The sequence below is a fragment of the Triplophysa dalaica genome, chromosome 7 (genome assembly GCF_015846415.1).
Source record: "Triplophysa dalaica isolate WHDGS20190420 chromosome 7, ASM1584641v1, whole genome shotgun sequence".
Classification (NCBI taxonomy): domain Eukaryota; kingdom Metazoa; phylum Chordata; class Actinopteri; order Cypriniformes; family Nemacheilidae; genus Triplophysa; species Triplophysa dalaica.
In genome coordinates this window covers 10830879-10849157 of record NC_079548.1, presented here as the reverse complement: position 1 = coordinate 10849157, position 18279 = coordinate 10830879, and the positions used below count along the sequence as shown (strand labels likewise).

Genomic DNA, 18279 nt, shown 5'->3' with positions numbered 1-18279 from the left:
ACACAAATCCATTAGAAATGGTCAAATGATTTATTTTCACAATATGCAGACATAGTACACGAAGAACTTTATTTTTCAGCGATTTAAAAAATATATCACAGACTTTTTATTTATGCTGTTTGTATGAGTTAAGGCTTCTTGTCAATAGTGTGCAGTGTTTCGAAAATCGTATTATTCAAAAGACAACTATCATTCAAAGAATGAAATCACAGATGGTAAATGTAAGCATAGTTGACTGCTGTTTATGCCGCAATAAAAAAAAAAATCATTGTTACAAACAAATCCCCCTCACCAAGTCCCCCCCCAAAAAACATTCCAAACACATATCAAATAAATTGTTGATATTTTTCGTAAGATTGAAGAGATATCATCTACTAGTAAACTTAAAGGCTTCATTACTGTTCCCCCACACCTCAAAAGAAAAGGAAAATCAATTTCAACATCTCTATCGCACTTAGTATGTCAGTACAGATTTAGAGAATTATTGCTCCTCAGGATTGGACCACAGTTCCCGACCAAGTCTCGTGCTTCGTGCCTGGTGCTAGATGAGTGATGGTCACCTCCACAGCCTGGATCTTCTCATGTTTAGGTGGAATAGAGCAGATCTTATAGCTCACTTCGTCTCCTTCCACAGGTACATATTCACCCTCGATGCTGTGGGAAGATAAAAAAAGGAAAAATTACAATGGTAGTCAAAAGTGCTCACTACCGAACTGTTTCTTTAAAATAGCTTCTTTGTTGTTCAAACAGAACAAAGAAATTCATTAAGCAATTTTCCTATTATGGTAGTCAATGGTGGATAAGAACTGGTTACAAGCATTTCTTCCAAATATCATTCTCTGTTCATCAGAACAAAGAATTGTATCCCGATTTGTAAAAACTTGAGAGTGAGCAAATGAACATTGCCTATGATAAAACATAAAACAGTTGCTGTGGAGTTTGTGTTAGCTTTCGTGGAATAATGAAATGTTTAAAGGGATACTTCACCAAAAAATTGATAAAGTCATAATTCACTCACCTTCGAGTTGTTCCAAATCTGTATAAATCCGAGAAAAATATTTGGAAGAATACTTATAACCAGACAGATTTTGCTACCATAGACTACCATAGTAGGAAAAAAATACAATGGTAGTCAAAAGTGCCCCAGAACTGTTTGCTGTCCTACATTCTTCAAATGTCTTCTTTTGTGTTCAACAGAACAAAACAAATGATAAAGTAATTTTTCCTAATATGGGAGTAAATGGGGGACAAGATCTCTTTGGTTACAAGCATTCTTAGAAATATATTTCTCTGTGTTCCTCAGAAAAAAGTAATGTACACACATTTGGAATAAATAGAAGTTAAGTAAATGACGACAGAATCTTCCTTTCTGGATTTAGTATCCCTTTAAGGTTCAGGATAACTCACTCAGATATGTGCACAAAGACATCTTTGTCTCCGTCTGATGGTGTAATAAAGCCGTGTCCTTTGGAACGTGAAAAGCCCTTGCAGACCCCAGTGTAAACCGGCCCCTCAGCTGCACGTTCTGCACTGAAGTGACAAAAACGAGAAACACAGGATAAAATACAGGATAGAGATTATATAATGCATGACGAATGATGGTGTACTCACGCCGAGCAGGTACGATTCCGGCGGGTGGGCAAGGGGCTGGGGATCAGGAAGCTCCTCATGGGGGAGGGCGAGCGCTCTCTGTGGCGGCTGTCGGGCAGACGCAGATTGCTGGGGGACATTGGAGACACCGGGGACAAAGGAGGAGTGCTGGACTGAGATGCCTTCACAGGAGATGACGCCTCTGACGACATTCTGATGCTGATGTGTTATCCTTTACCGCGACACTCGGAGACCACTGGGAGAGGAGAGATAAAGAGTTTGTAACAGACTGAAATTGATACGTTGCTGATCACCGAAACTGTCACATACCCCAAGAGAGTTCATGTTACTCAATATCAATAGTGTATAAAGCAGAACACTTTGAGAAAACAAAACTGAGTTTACTACTGAAACACAACACCTTACGTTTGTCACCACAAAACTGCAAACCACGATTAGCCATTGTTACACCTACCTGACAAAGTCCTCATACAGGATGATATTACAAAATTGTCAAAGGCCCTAAACCCGCTCATAGACGCTGACCCCCTTCCAAGGACTAATGCGCACAACCTCCATGGTAAGCACTGAAGCGGTGAGTGTTAACATGGATGGTCCACGAAGGGTCAAGCATCCCGGGTAAAGACGGCAGCTAATGGCACTGAATGCATGCATAACCACACCCCTCCCCACTGTCATCTCTCTTATCTGGGCCATTACAGCCCACACGAATCAGTGAAGAACGAGACGACCGAGAAAACTGCTCCTTATGACTAATAGCACATGGCATAATAATTTGATCATTTTAAAAGCACAGAAGAACCGTCAAGATGGCTTTCTGATCACTCCAGTGCGGCTCTACCATGGCAACTCTGTGAGCTATGCGAGAGGAGAATGGACCTTCAGATAGATTACATCACTGCAATTATAGCTTTCTGCTGTCAGGCTCAGCATAACCCATAAACAGAAATGAGACCAGAGAGTCTTTGAAAGCACAGCAGCGATTGTGTGCCGAGGTACTGATGCATGGGTGAACATTTTCTGTTCTGGCTCATATTTGTTCAACAGACATCAGGAAAACCGGCACAGCCTTGTACAGATAAATATCATCTCGCTGTAGTTTCCCTGTACATATGCCAAGTTCTATAGGTAAGACGTACACAAAAATAATGCCAACTAGAGGTTTCAGAATATACTGGTATTGACAAAAATCATCATATTAAAAACAATGATTATCAAAATTGTGTGCTACACATATGCTTTCACACCGGTTTAAAAATGATGCCTTAACTCATTTTACACTCATATTTGATTCATTGGCCAAAAAACTGATGTACTTTTTAAATGACTAAACACTGTGTTGTCAAAGTTGGCAAGTACTTTTTAATACCTTATACTGGTTAGATATTAGCAAAATCCAAAAGCAAACATCCCAAAATAGTATTTCATTTTCTCCATAAATAAATCAGCTTTTTTTTTTAAATGAAAACATCTAAAAGTTTCCAGACACATTTAGTATGAACTATTACATGCATCTGTAAACAAAAAAACTTTAATTGATTAAACCCCTTTATAGACCTACACTAACCCCCCTAATGGTCCATGTTAATTCTTTAGAAGTCACTGTGGCCCTGGAAACAAGCTTACAGTTCTCACTGTCAACTCACTTATACAATATAAGCCTAAACTCTTAAGTTGTTCTCTTAAAGTAACAGTTTATTCTCTCAAAAAAGAACTACACAGTTACTAACATTTGTTCATTTCTAAAATCAAAATTTCTTAAAAAAGGATGTAATGTTAATTGAGGAACATAAAAAAGATACTTCAAGAAAACCATATTGCTTTTAATTCGTCCCTCACTTCAGAAATTCTAAATAACAAAAAGCACATTTTATGTCACAATCGTTTCATTAGACAAAAGTCAGATGAAGACATGACCCCAGAAGGAGCTCCAGGACCTTTACACTTAGGCCAACAATGGAGTTTGCTTGAATTTTCCATCAACACCATCTCGAAGCGTAGTTTGCTGTTGAAAACTCTGCCTGCGTAGGCAAATAACTGTCTGGCTCAAGTTAATTGCAATAGAAGGACTAAGCCGTTCTGTGAACAGAGATCAAAATTAAACTAGACTATGCCATGCCTTTATAGACAAAATGTGTTTTCAAGCTCTTCAGGGGTGCGAGCTCTAAAACAGAAAAAACTGCGTGCGGGCCAGGAATATTTATATTTGCATGTACATCAACTAACAGGAAACTTGTGTCATTACGACAATAAAAAGTAAATGGATCCTTACAACAGCTTGATCTGTCACAAGTGTAACATCAAATCAAATGTATGCTGGGCTTTACAAACCTATTCTAGCTACACATACCCGGAATCTCAATTTACAACCTTAAACAATAATCCCTAGGTGGTATAAACAACCTCCACAAGAAGATGTGAACCACAGACAGTCACTCACGGTATGTAGTTTACTAATCTCCAACTGATCTAGCGAAATAGCTTTGAAATCAAAGTCATCTTTGTGCTTGAGCTCGATGGACTACTCACCAGCCACAGCCCACTCGCACCAACGCTGACTGTTCTTTTTGAACGAGGAAGCACGACCTAGCTCACTCCAACCACCCCCACTCGTTCCCTCCACCTGGAGCTTGTGCTGGTGGGCGTGGCTTCACAGAGGGCCTGGAGAGGAAGGTCGCTGTAGGAACGCGAAGGTGGTGGTGATTATAAATATGACAGATGGAGAGATAAAGGGAACCTAGATTGGTAGCTGCCAGGCGATGGAACAGCTGTGGGTACAGGGCTAAAGAAAACAGCAGCTGAAGAAAAGAGTCTAGAGGGAAGAAAAGAGTCATAATTTGACCTTTTGTTTCCGCTTAAGAACCCGAAGCACCTGAGGAGGTCCGGTTTCTAAAGAACACAGGAAGTGGAGTTGCACCCAACCACAACATACTAACGGAATTTAAAATGAGCATTTTCTCACCAGCACGGCACACCATCATCACCACCTCAGCTGCATTTGCACAATAACTGGTACTACTGCATATATTCCCAGATGGGAGACAAGCTCATTGGATAGAAACAGATAATAAAAAAATCCACACAACCTGGAGCAAACACTAACGGAAGTTGTTGCTGCCCAAGTTTGACAAACATCTACAAGGTCCAAACGCATACATTCTTCTCAATAGTTCTTCACTCAATATTGAAAGAAGCCGGATCCAAGGACAGCCATGACTCAGACCACTGGTGATGCGTTTTACAAGCGTGAAGCAAGAGAGCATGAACGCAGGTACTGTGTTAAAGCTTGGTCACCTATAGGAAACAGTTGTATGGCATGACTTATTCATGCATCTTCATCTGAGAGGGGTCTATTTTTCTCTTTGAATCACCTTTGGGAGCATTGTGATGACAGTGAAAAAGATTAAAAAAAAGGGACAGAAGCTGTAACCACCAAAGATAGTAAGACATGACAATCAGAATGGGTTTTAGAATGAACGCTCGAAATGTTAAGTTTGATTTTCTCCAATCTTAAATATTTGGTTATAATTAGGTATATGACAAGAAATGCAGCTATAATGTTCATCTTTAGATAAAAAACAGGATAAGCAAGGGTGTGACAGGAGTAACAGTCAGTGCTAAGACAGTCTTTTTCAATTATAATTTATAAAATTTAAATATATTATAATTTTAAAATGCTTAAAACACATAAAACCAATTACAACTTTCATCTTATATGCCAAAAGATATTTTCCTCCACAATGCATCTTGTGTTTCACAGAAGAAGGTTCATGAGGGCGAATTCTGACAAAACTAAATCATTTATTTAATGGCGTCTTAAAGCTAGAACAAGGGATTCCATGTAATCAAACATGAGAATCACCTTTGCACAATCACATTAACAAAAACCACAAGTGCTAAGATAACAATGAGCTGATAGTTGAGACAAGTTTTAAATCAAAGTGACTTATCAGTACATTTAAAGAACGCAACGTCAAAACAAGTTGTGTCGTATTTGCTATTCATCTTAAAGTGATAGTTTTTACTCGCCCCCATGTCATTTCAAACCTGTATGACTTTCTTCCGCAGAACACAAACTCAAAGTCACTTTGATTTAAAACTTCTCTTAATTTTCTATGGTTGTCAACCATTTCATAAATTTCTCATGTGCAGAAAACAAACAAAACACTGTGGTAGGTGGACTCCACCCGAGAGATTCAGTTTACATGGTCCTAGTTGTGGGATTGCAAAATATGAGCACGCAGGAACGGCATAGTTCACTATAGTTTAGTTTAGCATGAGCTTGCAAAATATATTTTTATGTGAGAACTGTATCTGACTAACACAAGCTGACTTGTAGAGTTGAAAGGCTGAATCTATTCTTTCAGAAGCTTTGAACTCACAAGCATTTACATCTCAATGCATCTCTCTGACATAGCACCAATTTTTGCTGCTTCATTATCTTTCACCTCAGTGACTTCATCGTGGGTTTGCTTTGCGTTAAACAGAGATTGAGGTACGGCTGGCATGTGTTAACAGATGGTCAGATAACAATTTCTGCATGTGTGATTTACTACATTAAAAACTCAGTAGGCTGTGTTTATCTAAACCCGGATGTAATCTCCATTACATGTATTGTGTTCTCCTTTACCTTGGCACCCCATTAACTATAAGAATAGAAATGACAAGATTTTAATCACTGGGTTTGTCACATAAAATGTCTACAGAAACCCTCTTACAGAAGACACTAGATTGCACAAATGACACGGTTTCTTTATTTCTAGAAACTGTTCCAGATGCAGTCCATCATGACCTCTAGCTGTCTGCATAAGATCCCACCGGGATGCTGGTGTCACTCTCTCTATTACAGCCGGAGAACTACAGTATCAGTTACATTGAAAGCATGGCCTCAAAGAAAACATTTCTCCTATTGCCTAACCCCGTATAAGTGCTGGACTTGAACTACATAGAAACGCAGTTAGATTCATTCATTTCTCAAATAAACACTGAACTATATGACGCAATAATGATCTTACACGTGAATGAACAACTACACCTCAAAAGCACCACGTTCATGACGTCAAGAGATCTTCCACATAACATTACATTAACGTTTAGCAGACGATTTTATCCAAAGCGACTTTATCCTATACATTATACATAGGTATTTGCAATCCCCTGAGATCGAACCCACAACCTTGCGTTGTTAACGCAATGCTCTTACCACTGAGCTAAATATACAAGCAGTCGTCTGTGTAGTCATCGATTTTCAATTTCGAAAGAATAATAAGCATCTTTGAATCTTCTTCAGGAATACATGAAACCTCACGTGTGCTTGAATTAAATAATGAAATAGTTGATTACAGAAAGCAAAGCTAAAAATCCTCACGAGAGGTGATCTGCTCTTCCACGGTCATGATTTAAGCAACATTCCTCCAAAAGCTCAAGTCAGCAAATTTCTAATTCATCAGGATCACTACCATACTATCACCAAAACACATTTCCTGTGTATTTCCTACAATTGTGGCAAATATTTACTGATCATTTTTAAGTTCACAGAGCTGAGATGTGACCCCCTTTACAAGTTAACGTTACTTAAACATGTTAGTTTTCAGTAAGAGAGGAGAACCTGTGATCGAGAAAAGATGCAACAGATTAAAGTCACCACTCTTAAAGAGCAATCCATTCGTATTCATTTTTTTTGTTTCACTTTTTACACCTAAACATAAAAACACGATTTAGGGCGAACTGAACTGAATGTGATTTTTCGATCACTTGGTTTCTCCTCGAACAAACTGAAATCTTTCACTTTCGTTAAAAAGTCAAATTTTCTGTATATCTTCAAAGAAGACTTAAATGATCACCTACCGCTGGCAAACGCGCAGGAGAAAAAACAGATGTGAAGATCTTTTGTTCAAAAACAACAGCCGTTCAAAAACAGCCACACTAGCAAACTTGTTGTTAGGCGTTTGCTGGTTCCCTCTCTAGTAACCTCACAGTGTGAACGAGGGTCCAAAGAGGCGTGACTAAACCGATGGCATCCAAAATTACATCGCTACGTGAAAATTACCGTAAACCTTCAAATAATCCGGTCACTTTAAAAAGCAAACAGAAAACAAAATACAAGGTAATGATTTCACAATCTTTATTTTTTTCTCTCTTTCCTATCATCTCCAAATGCGTTTAATGCATGAACGGATGAGCAGTTCATAGATGAGTAACTGACAACGGTAAAGATGCAACGGGACAAGAGTTTCATTCATTAGAGCAAATCAAATAAATCTACAATAAAACACCCCTGCACGCTCATGCATCCCCTCAATGGACACTAGAGGGGGCTTTTATATTCTGATAGATTTCTTGGTGACATTTCAGTTACTTTTAGCATGTCAGGTCGACATTTAACTGCCTGCTTTGGGGTTAAATAAGGAAGTTTATCAATGTATTTGAATTACATGGAAAAGAAGGATTTTAAATATGGATCAGACCTATACAGTGTATACAACCAACACAAATAAAACGTCACAATGCACCAATTCACTAAATTATGAAAGATTAGAAAATATAAATTGTAGGGAAGTTACACACAATCTTCCTCTTAATGGCAGGTGATAGTGGTTTCATTCCCACATGAACAGCTATTCACATATTGATGAAATATTGAATATTTCTATCTCAACATGAAAAGAAATGTAGTGTAAATGATACAGCACAGTAGAAGAAGAAAAAAGGTTATTTTTATGTAATTAACAGAAATATTAACCAGATCAAAGTGGTCGTTTTTTAAATTATATTGCAAAGTCACATAATGCAGACGATAATTCTCAGATTTCTCAGTTTTATTTTGTGTGTAACTTTCTGATTCACAGTAACATAACACATTAAAACACGTTGCCCCACTACATTCATCCAGTTCACCTTTAAAAGAAAAGTACACACAATGGAATGGCAGGATGAAATTCTCTCGCTAATTTAAGATTCTTAAAAACAGTTTATATGTTAGACGTCGACAAAACACATTTGGTGAGGTGGAGTGCTTTCTGCAACGGTAGCCTTTTTCCCTTCGTCGCAATACTACATTCAATGCCTCTGTGCAAAAGTTATTAAAAAACAATCACAAACTTTGCATCCTCAGAACTGTGGGCTGAAACATACGGTTTGCCGAGGTACTGCTGAACAAACAAAACACATGCATGAGTGACCAAAACAAAAAGTTTGCATCTTGAGGGAGATAATTCTACCATCAAATACCCAATAGTCCTCTAACAGAAGAGGCACACATAAAAAATCTATTTATATGAAAAGTCTGGGTAAACTATAGCAAATTTCTACACAGCAGCAGAAAAAAACAGGCATGACGTGGAGAGTTTATATTAAGAGGGAAAACTACTAATGACAATGTATATATTAATTAAAGTATATATATCAAATGTACACATATAATACACAGCTCTGAACTACCAGAGAATCCACAGTCAGTCTTCACAATCCGTCTTAGCCCATTTAGTGCATCCAGGCATCTGGAGTGACCATTCTCTTCTACCAGAAAAATAAGATATTTGGAACCACAAAGGAAAATATATATGTTATTGTTACCGAATAGAAAGCGATTCTTTATAGACAACAGGGTTTGTTTCATGTGTTTGTTGAGGTAGATTCACCTTGGACTGATGACCCTCACATGGTTCTGCTGTACTCAATGCCACTCTTGGAAGAGATGCCCGACCACGGAAGAAAGCTGCGAAGGAGATTCTGTGCTTGCCGATAAATTCTCTGAGGAATGGAGCATGGGCTCAGACTGGCCAGGGCAGAACCTATATGATGAATATAATCGGTGCCGAGTGAGTCAAGGAACATGGGCTTGTTTGTAGTTTACATCCATGAGAACAGTAAAACAAGGTTACACTCCTATCTGGCTGCTATGCAAATATTTTATCATTTACAACATTACATAAGAGCCTTATTGATCTCAGACTAAGGCGTGTTTCACACACTCTGCATGTGCGGCACATATTTGGTGCTCATGATAATAACTAACAGCATGCACACTGCACTGAAATTAGAGGTTAGAAACAAAACCTATTTTTGCTTAGTATTTCGCATAAATAATGATATTAAAGTAAACATTTAGGGAAATGCTCAATGTAGTAGGCCAAATCTGTTTAGATTCATTGAATATACAGTCAAAGTTACAACAGACACGTGAAACCCACACGTGACATAAAGAAAAGGATATAAGATAGTCCATGGTGGATGTCCGCCATTGATGTAGAGGACGTAAGTGAAGCCATCTTTCAACACTCCTCGTATAGAGTAATAATACGGTAAATAGTGGTGCTGTTTAAAGTCTCTGTTCTCATAGAAGTGAATGGCAGTGTTATTGGTGGTGAGCACATGCAGATAGATGGCTTTACAATGGTCCTGTGCCGTGGTGGAGATGTGCTCCTTTAAACTGTCAAGTAACAGAGAGCCTAAAGAAAAAGCAATTAAGACATGAGTGACCTCCCAAAAATGTTAAAATGGAGTTGAAGTTTTAAGAGGGGAAACATCTGTCATGGCAGAATCCTGCCCTTATCATTTCCCGAACAGCACACAAGCTTCACCTCTCACCTATTCCATGTTTGCGAAACTCCTTCACGACTCCTAAACTCAGGATGTACGCAACTTGTGTGTCAACAGGAAAGCTGGAGGCCAAGATGTCCCCATCCTAGAGTAGAAAAATGCAGGCAAAACAGACAAAACAAATACATCTACCATTAATATGGACAATGTATTTTGATGATTACAGATTCAGAATAACAAACTATAATAAAACAGTATTAATGTCAATTATATAATAATAATAATTGAACACTTGGGTATGGTTGGTGATTGCAAGAAGTTTAATGAGAGATAAAAAGCAGAATCCTCTCTAATGAAGGGCACCACCGTTTTCAGTCTGTAACCTAATTAAAAGCCTGCTATAAAAAGGCTTGGGATATGTTGGAGCATTTCACTTATGATCCTTTGCATCAAAGCTTTAGAGGAAATATGGTCAAACTTACTTTAATGAGTCTTTACACAAGAAAATCTTACATTTTACCCAGGTACACACAATTTGTAAATGTGCAGGTAACCATAAAAGATACTGTGTTTATATATATTTAATATATATTTTAACAATAATATTAGTATAACATGTATGATTTATCATTTTGTAAGTGTTATACTATTCTAAAAACACTAATAAAATGTTGATGCAAGTTAAATGGTCTGAATAATGACTGTTCAATAATTACACCACTTATATATATTTATATATATATATATTTGATAATATTCTGTTTAAATTATTTTGTGAAAACAATAGTTTGACATGAGACACACTAAACTCTGAGGCAAATCGGCTACCCAGGTCAACAGTACTTGATCGCAGAATAAATCATTCAATCAGAATCAAGCCGATTTCAGAAAGCAGTGTAATCCAGATAATATCTTTTCTAAACAAATCCAAAGAGGCTCAAACAGGCAATGCTACTGACTTCCAATTCACAAAATTGCCAGTGATTTATAAACTCAAGACATACCTCTTTGTGAACTTTCGTTCTACTTTTTATTTCTGCCACAATCATCCCCACAATTCCACCTCTAAAAGTGGCAGCCAGAGAGAAGAACTTCTTGTTCGATGTGATGTCATGATACCATGAGTCTGGATACCTAACACAAACCAGAGACAGAATTAAAGTGTGTCTACTTGACCTGGGACAGGAGAATTTAAGGATAAGTTCACTCACTCAATGGGGAACCACTCTCCACAGAGCACTTTTATTCTCTCTATGTCATCGTGGCAGAGAAGGCGGAGCTTTATTTCACTGAGGGCGGTGATGGGCAGCACGTCGGTCATTCACACCTGAAAGAATAATCAAGAATTATATAGGCAACACTGAAGAACAACCTAAACGCAATTTAGTTTCAGACCATTTAAGCCTATCTTCTACTATTGATCAGCTTTATTTCCATTATGTTAAAAGCTAAGAGGGTAGACGCCTAAGTGGCTTGTATGTGTAAAGTATATTTCCAATCACTTCCTTAAAAGTCATTTAGCCACATGACTAGAGAAGCGTCATGTCTCAATACAAATGTAATAATTTGCACGTTTGTTTTTACTGTGTTCAACCAGATATTCAAATGATCAATTGATATTAACAATACCTCGAACAAGATGTTTAAAAAACATATCAGCTAATGACTGCCCTATATTATACACACTGTGTATATTACTATGTATGTATTACTAAAGTCAATGTAATCTAAGTAACTTCAGAAAACAGCAAAGATTGCAAAACACTATTAAGTTATTTTATACAACCACAAAGTCAAAAGTAAGAAGTCAATCAACCTCTCTCTTATCACTTAGTAAGCTGTTAAAAGCTAGCAGCTAGTTAGCACTCCTGGCTTTCAAAATAGACTGAGGTTTTCTGAGCGAACTTCAGTAGTATATTGAAGATAAATGGCTATAAAGGCACAATCTGTAAATACTTTGTATTCGTATAACCGTGTTAAACTGTCACTTGCATAGTCTTGTTATTTCCAAGCTAACATACAGTCAACATTAGCTTAGGGGTGAAATAACTGCTAACCTGCCTTGTATTCGGCGCTGGTATAGACAGAAAGATATGCAATCGCTTCTTTTATTGCCGTGGAGAAGGTTCACTGCTGCGGTAGCATGGCGATAGTGTGTAAACCTGTGTCTGGGATGGAGATGACACATTCAGTCAGACACTCAAATTGCGTTCTGTAATGCATTAGCATAGCCGCTAACACTTCGACAAACTCTGAGCAGCCTCTTCCGGTCCCTTCCGGGATCAGCCGAATTTCGCCGAAGAGTCCTTGACGTTATTTTCAAGGCAAAGATCAAGTGTTGTGTATATTGTAAATGTATACACGTGTTTGTAATAAATAGAATGTGTGTGCAAAATGTAAATGCTACGAGTCATACGTCATAATGCAATAAATATTCGTTTTTGTTCATTTTTAATATTTGAATCGATATTTGACGCTTTTCTGCTGTAGTAAGGTGCATAAACATAACGTGAAAAACATTACATTTAGATTAGTAGTAAATACACTACATGCAGAATGCAGAAACAAAATCCCAAAAGGTCTGTTACATGTATAACACACACATTTAGCGCCCCCTGTCGCATCGAGGTTTGGTTGCATGGCTTGTATCATGTATCTTTTGGACAACATTGTTGTCTTCTCTGTCCCCAAAGTTTCCTCTTTGCCAACACTATCCTGTTGTTAACTTGGATGCATATTTCCAGTGCCACATCACACAGAACAAGACAGGCTGATTATACAGAAGGCAAAGAAAAGAGCACAAATAAATACTTCTGTATTGCCAAACACCTGGTTAAAGTTACATTAAACTTTGTCTTATCACCCAATGTCATCTGTCTATTTCCCAGGGAGGGAAAGCTGGAAAAAGGTTGACTTCTGTACTGTAACTTAAAACTTTCCAGAAAGGTTGATACCACTTTATTGCCCTGAAATAAGCACTTGTTGAGCAAGAGTATATAAGTATCCGTGATAGTGGGAAAGGATTTTTCCCTTGTTCTCACAGTGCAAGCGACTAAAGATCTCAGAATCCAGGTACAGCTACCTTTAATTGCATATGTTTTCTGATGCATTATATTTCAGACATTAACTTGAGTTATAACAATAATATATTTTTAAATAATATTCATACTGATTTCGCTCATTAAAAAGTGTGTGATGTTATGACGATGTTTTAATGTTTCTCTGTGTAGAATGAGGGTTATTGGTATTATTGGTTTAATCGTGATATCTGTTCATACTGGAAGCTCCTTACTGATTGGAGCATTTAACATCAAATCCTTTGGAGACACAAAAGCGTCAAATGCCACTTTGCTTGACCTCATAACCAAAGTGAGTGAGACCCATAGGCTTCTTATAGCACTACTTATGGTACACAAAAACTTGTGCAAACATTGAGATTTGGTTTGCTATAGGTTGTGCACCGTTATGACATTATACTTATTCAAGAGGTAAGGGACAACGATCTTACTGCAGTTAATAAGCTGATGCAACATGTGAACGGGTAAGTTGAACAAGAAAGTTTAATTATCCAAATGTGTTTATTTGAAATTAAAATATATAAACAATTTTTAACACTTTACATTAAGGTTGTAATTCTTCAAAGTTAACCTGAAGCATTAATCTTAATTCATGAGAATTTCAGCTTTTACTCAAACATTTTTTAAATCAAAAGTTATATCTGTTAGCATATAGTTAATGCACATGAACTAATATGAACAAATCATTTACCACTAACATTAACACAGAGTTTACAACAAATACTGGAAAACTATATTGCTCATTATTAATTTGGTAATTTATGCATTTTTTATAAAGATTAATTGAAAAAAAGAATAGAAAAAACGTTCTTGTTTTATCTTCAGGGGTTCCTCTCCATATGAGTATCGGCATGTTGTCAGTGAGCCTCTGGGTAGAAACACTTACAAAGAGAGATATCTTTTTATTTACAGGTAATATGTTACTCACATTATACCTTGACACAGTATAAAATAATATTATAATGATTAATAATATAAAAATAATTCTTACACTTCATTCTCATCAGGCATCCATCTGTGTCTGTGATAAAAAGCTTCCAATATGAGGATGGATGTGAGTCCTGTGGAACTGATACATTTAACAGAGAACCATTTGTTGTTATGTTCTCCTCTACTACAGGTGAGGGTCAAAACATTGTGAGAGTTGTAATTTAAACAAAGTTAATTCTGAAAAAACATTAATCCAAAGCGATAAGCAATATCAATTCTGTCACATGGCCCTTTGAGTCGGAGCTGTTAATGAATGCTAATGTGATTTCAGTAACACTATTGTACAACATACGTTACTTATTAAAAACGTCTGATTGTTTTTGGAAACATTACTATCCGTAATCACCAGGAATGAGGAAAAAACTGTATTTTTAAAATGTCATTCATAGAACACATATTTTTTTTAGACTGGGCAGTAAATATGCAGTTTTATCCCTCTGAATAAGGCCAAGGGGTAAATCTAATGTAAAGAACAATTGACAGAATATTTTAGATACAAATATTCATATATTTAAAGGTAAATTAATTAACACTAACAGTCGTCATTTTTTTATATAGCTCTCCAGAATTTCGCTCTTATTCCGCAGCACACATCCCCAGAAGTCGCTGTGCAGGAAATTGATGCTCTTCATGACGTGGTCCTAGAAACCAAACGACTTTGGAACACAAACGTACACAATAATGAATCTATTAAATCTCTAACAATCCAAGGAATCTCTACTGTTGTATAATTTAGGGCATCTGTGTCCACTTTTATTTCAGAACATCATGCTTTTGGGAGACTTAAATGCTGGCTGTAGCTATGTTTCAAATGCCGACTGGTCCAAAATACGACTCCGCACAGAGCAAGTTTACAACTGGCTTATCCCCGACAGCGCAGACACAACCATCGCACACACAAACTGCCCTTATGATAGGTGAGGGACACCTCACTAGATCAATACTGGCATTTGAGCGCCTAATAAATGTGTTATTTAACAGAATAACCATTCTGTGTAGATTTTGTATTGACTTTTGTTTGTAATGATTCTTGATAATAGGATTGTGGTCACCTCTGACATGATGAGTGGGGTGTCTCCTGGATCTGCACAGATATTTGATTTCATGCAAGCGCAGGGATTAAGCCAGAGTTGGGTAAGAACTGGTTATGGTTCAAGGGAATCATTACTCTGAATATTAAAAACGGGGTGTGTTTATTTGTCTTAATCATCATATCTCTCTCTTAGGCCCTTGCGGTGAGTGATCACTTCCCAGTTGAGGTCAAGCTTAACTGATCAGGATCAAGAATGTCCCCATGCAGCAGATATAGATTAGCACACTATGCTTGATGTGAAGATCAAATTTGACCTCGCTGAGAATAAAAACAAAATTACTTGCACTGACCTATCATGATGTAGCTTTAACAACTGGGTAGCTATATTTTCAAGCAGTATATTGCTATAAGTAATCTTAAACTATTACAGTTATTATGCATGCAGGTTTCATGACCATTTATTAAATTTGAGATCAAATTTAAACGTTTAGATAAGGCGTGAAAAACCCTTTTATGTAAAAATCATTTAGTAAAAAAAAATCACGAACATGCACTGACCACAAGCAGACCTTTTTTAGATTTTATTTCTTTATTTGCATTCAAACACCAAAGCTGTCCATATATATGCTATTAACAAAAGAAAATGAACCGTGTAATGTACAACGACACTGGTTTCTTACAGGCACACTTGTAACTCGTTCAGCTCCTTATGACTTTCTCCTCTTTAACATCTCCAAGTACATCCCAATAGATTTCTGGATGGAGTCTTTGGTTATAAAATTGACAAATTGTTTGATGTCGGGTTCTTTGTTTGCTAGAAGTTTGTCTATTGTGGGTTTTCTCATCATGGACTTGGTTATCTGGCGAGCGTGATCTACGGACAAAACACAAACATGTGTAGCATGTTTCTATCATGTGAAAACAATAAAAGGCGTTTCTTTAACATTACTGAAATGTCGTACTTTGAGGTATACTAGTTCTGTTTACCTGGGATTGCCAACCATTTTGTCATGGTCTCAGTGGCTGTGCTGAGAACCTGGTCCTCAGGAACAAGCTGATCCACCAGACCAATCTTTAGGGCTTCAGGAGCACTGTACAGCAAACCAAGCTGAAGACCCTTCTCTGTTTCTCTGTGGCCCACTGTGTTTGCCATGGTGTCTTTAAACCTGTCCCGTAAAATCTTTCAATACCACATCAGATTCAAGTACAGGAATGAAAAAGAAAACATTACCAAAAGGGTGCTACTATCCCTAGCTGTGTTTCGTTGAGGCCGATGCTATATCGAGGGTTATCAGCCATGATCCTGTAGTCACAACACATAGCCAACAGACAGCCACCTGCAGGACTGGATCCCTAAAACAGAACAATAACCTTCATTGATCGCCTAAATGGATTTAATATAAAAATCAAGTCTGTAATGACACTCACATTAATGGCGGCGATGGTGACCTTGTTGGATCCATAAAGCTTCAACCACATTTCCTGCACCGCCTTCCAGAATTCTGCACAGTGTTCAGGGCTCTTTTGAAACATTTCCAAAATATCTAGGCCAGCAGAGAAAACCTTTGGCTGGGCCTACAACACGAAAGCACTGTCAGTAAAATGCCTTCCTACTGCTGGCTTAACATCTTTCTGATCATGTTTCTGATAACTTACAGAAGTTATGATCACTCCTTTGCAGCTTCTGTCCAGCTCAAGTTTTTCTAAACTGATGGCAAACTCAGTCAAAAAGTCAAGACTGAGGCTGTTGACCGGAGGGCTCTGAAACTGCATTACAGCAACACCTTTGAAAAGAATAAAACACTGTTAGTATAATTGTGTTCGTAACTTCGTCATGGGTTTAATACACAAATATTGATTTACCTAAAATGCACTGTACATTTGGAAAAACAGTTGCAATGCAGTATGCGTATTATTTTGCAAACACATACCGTTATTGCTGTCCAGATCAACTTTAATTTTTGGAGAGGATGAATATCTGTTCTTAGATAACAAGTATGGCAAAGCGGAGGTCCTTCCATGACTGCAGTTTCCAGACAGCAGTGAGAAAAAACCTGTAAAATAAAAAAGGTTTAATCTTTAAAATAGAGATTACTCATCTGTACAGTGTCAACAACTTTTACACTATACGACAATTTATATTTTTTCTGCATAAATAAACTCTGCCCTCATCAAAGGACGTAGTATTAACCTTCTACTTTCATAAGCCAAAAAGAAGAGGAGATAAATGACCTAAAATGCTATTTTTTTGTATGTTATATATGTTTTGCAATATACAGTATAGAATGCTTTAGGAGGACATTTAAAGCACAGCGCAGCTTTAACTATACTTTGTGGGCTGACCTTTGTCCTAATTCCAGAAATCCAGTACATTAATATTGCATACTTTAATCGATAAGACACTGCAAAGTATACAAACAGCTACATTTCCAATAACGCAAGACACACCTACCAGAGGTTGTGAATTTCGCAGAGTGTCTTAATACAGATGACATCTCAGCGGCTGCAGTGATAATGCTAAAGGCTAACTTCACTTCAACGCTTCCGTACTGCTCACCAAATCCTGAGTGGCTGCTGAAGACGTCAATCTTTCAGAGAGCCAATAATCATCGAGAACGTTGTGTACTTCATTGAGATTGGACAGTTTACGTTTTTACAGAATCGTCGAAGTGTCAAAGATATATAAAACATTTTATAAAAGTTTTCTATTCATAAACTACAAAAAACGAAACTACAACATTTACAAATAAGGACAGGTTAAACTTTATTAAAAATACAAGATGATAACTTTGACAATCAAGGTCTTGAATTTAGCAAATAATTCAACTATAGATGAGGAAATGTTCACATTATATTTTACATTACTGCTGACTGCAGCCCCAATTAACGTTACATTACAATAAAAACTCCAATCAACATTTTTAATGTAAAGTCATGCAATACACAGACTACTACTAGACTACTGGCATTTATGACAACATTTAACGTTCATAATGAAGAAAAGTGGATTGTACAATACGAATTTGA

At 37.2% G+C, this 18279-nt stretch overlaps 4 protein-coding genes across 6 annotated transcripts; 1 reads left to right on the top strand and 3 right to left on the bottom strand.

The window, feature by feature from the left end:
- Window positions 1-11: 11 nt before the first annotated feature.
- Window positions 12-7618, bottom strand: carhsp1 (calcium regulated heat stable protein 1). Of its 2 annotated transcripts, none has more exons than XM_056754010.1 (4): window positions 7459-7618; window positions 1612-1846; window positions 1408-1530; window positions 12-654 (listed from the first exon to the last, which is right to left on the bottom strand). In XM_056754010.1, exons 2-4 carry the CDS (start codon window positions 1800-1802, stop codon window positions 492-494), a joined length of 477 nt encoding a protein of 158 aa, XP_056609988.1. In that variant the 5' UTR covers window positions 1803-1846; window positions 7459-7618; the 3' UTR covers window positions 12-491. The 2 variants fall into 2 exon arrangements, with proteins under 2 accessions (XP_056609988.1, XP_056609989.1); XM_056754011.1 differs by lacking the exon at window positions 7459-7618 and adding an exon at window positions 4141-4348.
- Window positions 7619-8411: 793 nt separating this feature from the next.
- On the bottom strand, window positions 8412-12444 carry nat15 (N-acetyltransferase 15 (GCN5-related, putative)). 2 transcript variants are annotated; one of them, XM_056753627.1, is made up of 7 exons: window positions 12210-12444; window positions 11364-11479; window positions 11157-11286; window positions 10201-10297; window positions 9827-10061; window positions 9252-9424; window positions 8412-9129 (listed from the first exon to the last, which is right to left on the bottom strand). In XM_056753627.1, the coding sequence occupies exons 2-6, from the start codon at window positions 11471-11473 to the stop codon at window positions 9268-9270; spliced, it is 729 nt and encodes a 242-aa protein (XP_056609605.1). In that variant the 5' UTR covers window positions 11474-11479; window positions 12210-12444; the 3' UTR covers window positions 8412-9129; window positions 9252-9267. The 2 variants fall into 2 exon arrangements, with proteins under 2 accessions (XP_056609605.1, XP_056609606.1); XM_056753628.1 differs by having other exon boundaries at window positions 12214-12444.
- Window positions 12445-13113: 669 nt separating this feature from the next.
- On the top strand, window positions 13114-15706 carry dnase1 (deoxyribonuclease I). The gene is made up of 9 exons (XM_056753626.1): window positions 13114-13224; window positions 13383-13521; window positions 13605-13693; window positions 14055-14141; window positions 14237-14349; window positions 14778-14890; window positions 14982-15136; window positions 15260-15353; window positions 15446-15706. Exons 2-9 carry the CDS (start codon window positions 13384-13386, stop codon window positions 15491-15493), a joined length of 837 nt encoding a protein of 278 aa, XP_056609604.1. The 5' UTR covers window positions 13114-13224; window position 13383; the 3' UTR covers window positions 15494-15706.
- A 112-nt stretch (window positions 15707-15818) lies between these two features.
- Window positions 15819-17806, bottom strand: eci1 (enoyl-CoA delta isomerase 1). The gene is made up of 7 exons (XM_056753625.1): window positions 17705-17806; window positions 17184-17306; window positions 16909-17036; window positions 16681-16827; window positions 16484-16605; window positions 16240-16418; window positions 15819-16126 (listed from the first exon to the last, which is right to left on the bottom strand). The coding sequence occupies exons 1-7, from the start codon at window positions 17745-17747 to the stop codon at window positions 15960-15962; spliced, it is 909 nt and encodes a 302-aa protein (XP_056609603.1). The 5' UTR covers window positions 17748-17806; the 3' UTR covers window positions 15819-15959.
- Between the last annotated feature and the right edge of the window lie 473 nt (window positions 17807-18279).